This window comes from Oncorhynchus kisutch, unplaced genomic scaffold (genome assembly GCF_002021735.2).
Source record: "Oncorhynchus kisutch isolate 150728-3 unplaced genomic scaffold, Okis_V2 scaffold3610, whole genome shotgun sequence".
Classification (NCBI taxonomy): domain Eukaryota; kingdom Metazoa; phylum Chordata; class Actinopteri; order Salmoniformes; family Salmonidae; genus Oncorhynchus; species Oncorhynchus kisutch.
In genome coordinates this window covers 442501-447027 of record NW_022265555.1, presented here as the reverse complement: position 1 = coordinate 447027, position 4527 = coordinate 442501, and the positions used below count along the sequence as shown (strand labels likewise).

Below are 4527 nucleotides of genomic sequence, written 5' to 3'. Positions count from 1 at the left end.
CCAGACTGTGATATACACACCTGTTATGGAACTCATAAATGTCCTGGATGTTCCCAAAGACAACGTCATCCTTGTTGGCGATCCTGGTGGGGATCTCTTCAGAGCCACTGGTCATCTCCCACAGTAGGTATCAATACACTCCTGCAGATCCTTCACATACACCCTCTCTGTCTGGAGAAGCTCTGGACATGATATACCTGTAGGAGTACCAAGAAACTGGCTACTTTTTCAATAAATACAATTATCCCACAATCTCTCTGTCTCTCCCTCTTCTCTCTCTCTCTCTTACACACACGCACACACACCCACACCCCCACCCCCCCACACCCACACACACACACCAACACACACACACACACACACCACACACACACACACACACACCACACACACACCACACACAACACACACACACACACACACACACACACACACACACACACACACACACACACACATACCCTCTCTCCGTTTCCCCCCCTCTCTCATTCTCTCTCTTTCTCTGTTGGACTCACTCTTTCTTCCTGGCCGTCCTCCTCTTCTCGTCGCTGACCTCGTGGTTAGGGTCGTTCAGGTTCACTTCGGGGTCAGAGTCAGAGAGGCTGTTGGGGATGAGCTCCAGCTCCAGGTCCTTATTGTCCTACAGGGGACACCGTACACAGAGACAATTGAATACCACTCAGAGAGCTTCATTGACATGAAGGAAACAGACATGGGAAAAAAGCCCCATGCATAAATCAATCTATCTCTGATTGACCTGGAATCTGACACACACACACACACACATACACCCCCAGCCGAACACACACCTGAGTGCAGCCTCCCAGTGCAGTCTCCAGTGTGTTCCGGTACTGGCCCATGCGCATGGAGAACTCTCGGTAGCGCTTGTCCACCGTCGACACGCACCTCCGTAGCTCCACCCTGTGGGAGTGGCCCTTGCCCAGCATGCTCTCAGCCAGCTGAATCAGCAGGTGCACCTTCTCCTGAGTGTGCTGGGAGGAGGTAGAGGGGAGAAATGGATTGTGGGAACTGTTCTGATATACAACATCACCTTTGTAGTGTGTGAGTAAGCATTTGTGTATGTGAGTGGGTATGTGTGTGTGTGTGTTCACCTTAGCCGAGATGCAGAATTCCCTGTGTTGAGCCAGCAGGTCCTGGTCTCTGCACTGGTTGCCCTGGCGATGTGTGAGTGGACAGGTAGTGCTCACCACTCTGTTGCAGCAATCCAATGCCTAGAGAGAGAGATAGAGAGAGAGAGACAGAGAGAGAGAGAGACAGAGAGAGAGAGAGAGAGAGAGAGAGAGGAAGAGAGACAGAGAGAGAGAGAGAGAGAGAGAGAGAGAGAGGGAGAAGAAGAAGAGGAAGAGAGAGACAGAGAGAGAGACAGAGAGAGAGACAGAGAGAGAGAGAGAAAGAGAGAGAGAGAGAGAGAGAGAGAGAGGGGAAGAGGAAGAGAGAGGAGAGAGTCAGGGACAGAGAGGCAGAGACAGAGACAGAGAGAGAGAGGAGGACAAACCATTTTCAGGGTAATGTAATTGTCTGGGGGCCAACATGGCTCTGTTATAATTCTACATCTCAAACTCAGGTTTCCCAAACTGGGTGTGGACTCATCTAAAGGTGTGGCAAACTCACCTGTTGGGTGTGGACTCATCTAAAGGAGGCGTGGCAAACTCACCTGTTGGGTGTGGCTCTGGAACAGCAGGTACTGTTGACACTGGTCCAGACGACGCTTCTTCAAAGTCCAGAAATGTAGAACCCTGTTCTCCCTCTGCAGGAGCTCACTGAGGATACCTACAAGAGGAACACACACACACATTTACACTGGTCCAGACGACGCTTCTTCAGAGCCCAGAGATGTAGAACCCTGTTCTCCCTCTGCAGGAGCTCACTGAGGATACCTATAAGAGGAACACACATTTACACTGCCAGGTATAAACACAGTGGCAGAAATATCATCATCATGCATACGGAGCTCTTCTGTCTCTCTCTCTCTGTGTGTGTGTGTGTGTGTATGTGTTCATGTGTAATGTAACTGTGTGTTGGCTCACCTTTGACCTGCTGCTCAGGCACACGGGAGTGACCAGTGACCTCTGCGCCTGCACTGTGCCCGGAGATGGTTGCCATAGTAACGCTGTTGCGGTGGATGTACTTGAGGAAGACCTCTGCGTTGCGTCTGGCCAGGGTGCATGCCTGCAGGAAACAAGGGGTTAAAACATACCAACAGAGACTGTAGCTAAAAACTGTCTTTACCACTATCCGTCTTTCTGTCCTCTATCCGTCTTTCTGTCCTCTATCCGTCTTTCTGTCCTCTATCCGTCTTTCTGTCCTCTATCCATCTTTCTGTCCTCTATCCATCTTTCTGTCCTCTATCTGTCTTTCTGTCCTCTATCCGTCTTTCTGTCCTCTATCCGTCTTTCTGTCCTCTATCCGTCTTTCTGTCCTCTATCTGTCTTTCTGTCCTCTATCCGTCTTTCTGTCCTCTATCCGCATTTCTGTCCTCTATTCATCTTTCTGTCCTCTATCTGATTTTCTGTCCTCTATCTATATTTCTGTCCTATATCCGTCTTTCTGTCCTCTATCCGTCTTTCTGTCCTCTATCCGTCTTTCTGTCTTTCTGTCCTCTATCTGTCTTTCTGTCCCCTATCTGTCTTTCTGTCCTCTATTCATCTTTCTGTCCTCTATCTGATTTTCTGTCCTCTATCCATATTTCTGTCCTATATCCGTCTTTCTGTCCTCTATCCATATTTCTGTCCTCTATCTGTATTTCTGTCCTCTATCCGTCTTTCTGTCCTCTATCCGTCTTTCTGTCCTCTATCTGATTTTCTGTCCTCTATCCATATTTCTGTCCTATATCCGTCTTTCTGTCCTCTATCCATATTTCTGTCCTCTATCCATCTTTCTGTCCTCTATCCATCTTTCTGTCCTCTATCCATCTTTCTGTCATATCTCTGCCTTTCTGTCCTCGCTTCGTCTTTCTGTCCTCTCTCTGTCTTTCCTCTCGCTTTCTGTCCTCTCTCTCTCTCTTTCTCTCTCTCTCTCTCTCTCTCTCTGTACCTTGAGGAAGGCTTCTTTTTGTTCCATGTGTTTGTTGATGAGGGGAATGAGGTGCTCCGGCTGGCCCCTGCTCCCCTGCCTCTCTCCGCCACCACACCAGTCTTCGTCCCTACGATACTCCTGTTCCAGGCTCTCCAACACACCACATACCTGGGGGGAAACAAACATACAGTATGCCTGAGTATATACACATGGTTGCTGTCCAGTGCCATGTGGTGCTGAACCTCTGAATTCCAATGATGTCTCTGTCCGATTGAATGGTGCTGGATCTCCAGCCACTGTTATTACAGCTGGTTATAAATCCTGATATTACAGCTGGGTATTATAGCCTGCTATTACAGCTGGTTATTATAGCCTGTTATTACAGATGGTTATTATAGCCTGCTATTATAGCTGGTTATTAAATTCTGCTATTATAGCTGGTTATTAAATCCTGATATTACAGCTGGTTATTATAGCCTGCTCCTCCAGCTGGTCATTATAGCCTGTTATTACAGCTGGTTATTAAAGCCTGCTATTACAGCTAGTTATTATAGCCTGCTATTACAGCTGGTTATTATAGCCTGCTATTACAGCCGGTTATTAAATTCTGCTATTACAGCCGGTTATTAAATTCTGCTATTACAGCTGGTTATTAAATTATGCTATTACAACTGGTTATTAATGCCTGCTATTACAGCTGGTTATTATAGCCTGCTATTACAGCTGGCTATTATAGCCTGCTATTACAGCTGGCTATTATAGCCTGCTATTACAGCTGGCTATTATAGCCTGCTATTACAGCTGGTTATTATAGCCTGCTATTACAGCTGATTATTATAGCCTGCTATTACAGCTGGTTATTATAGCCTGCTATTACAGCTGGTTATTATAGCCTGCTATTACAGCTGGTTATTAAATAGTGCTATTATAGCTGATTATTAAATCCTGGGCTGAGGCTACAAGAGGTGTTGGGATTAGGTTTGTGGTTAGGGTTGAACGTGGGTGTGGACACAAGGTTAGGGTTGAACGTGGGTGTGGACACGAGGGTTAGGGTTGAACGTGGGTGTGAACACAATGGTTAGGGTTGAACGTGGGTGTGGACACAAGGGTTAGGGTTGAACGTGGGTGTGGACACAAGGGTTAGGGTTGAACGTGAGTGTGGACACAAGGGTTAGGGTTGAACGTGGGTGTGGACACGAGGGTTAGGGTTGAACGTGGGTGTGGACACAAGGGTTAGGGTTGAACGTGGGTGTGGACACGAGGGTTAGGGTTGAACGTGGGTGTGTACACGAGGGTTAGGGTTGAACGTGGGTGTGGACACAAGGGTTAGGGTTGAACGTGGGTGTGGACACAAGGGTTAGGGTTGAACGTGGGTGTGGACACAAGGGTTAGGGTTGAACGTGGGTGTGGACACGAGGGTTAGGGTTGAACGTGGGGTGTGGACACGAGGGTTAGGGTTGAACGTGGTGTGGACACAAGGGTTAGGGTTGA

The 4527-nt window shown here is 47.9% G+C and overlaps 1 protein-coding gene across 1 annotated transcript in view; it reads right to left on the bottom strand.

Moving 5' to 3' along the window:
- Positions 1 to 511: 511 nt before the first annotated feature.
- The window catches only part of LOC109886966 (kalirin), a 30195-nt gene continuing 26179 nt past the window's right edge, over positions 512 to 4527 (bottom strand). Inside the window, 7 exon segments of the mRNA XM_031820722.1 lie at positions 512 to 640; positions 810 to 992; positions 1113 to 1158; positions 1160 to 1232; positions 1672 to 1791; positions 2049 to 2190; positions 3055 to 3204. Of these exon segments, the coding sequence (XP_031676582.1) occupies positions 512 to 640; positions 810 to 992; positions 1113 to 1158; positions 1160 to 1232; positions 1672 to 1791; positions 2049 to 2190; positions 3055 to 3204 (843 nt within the window).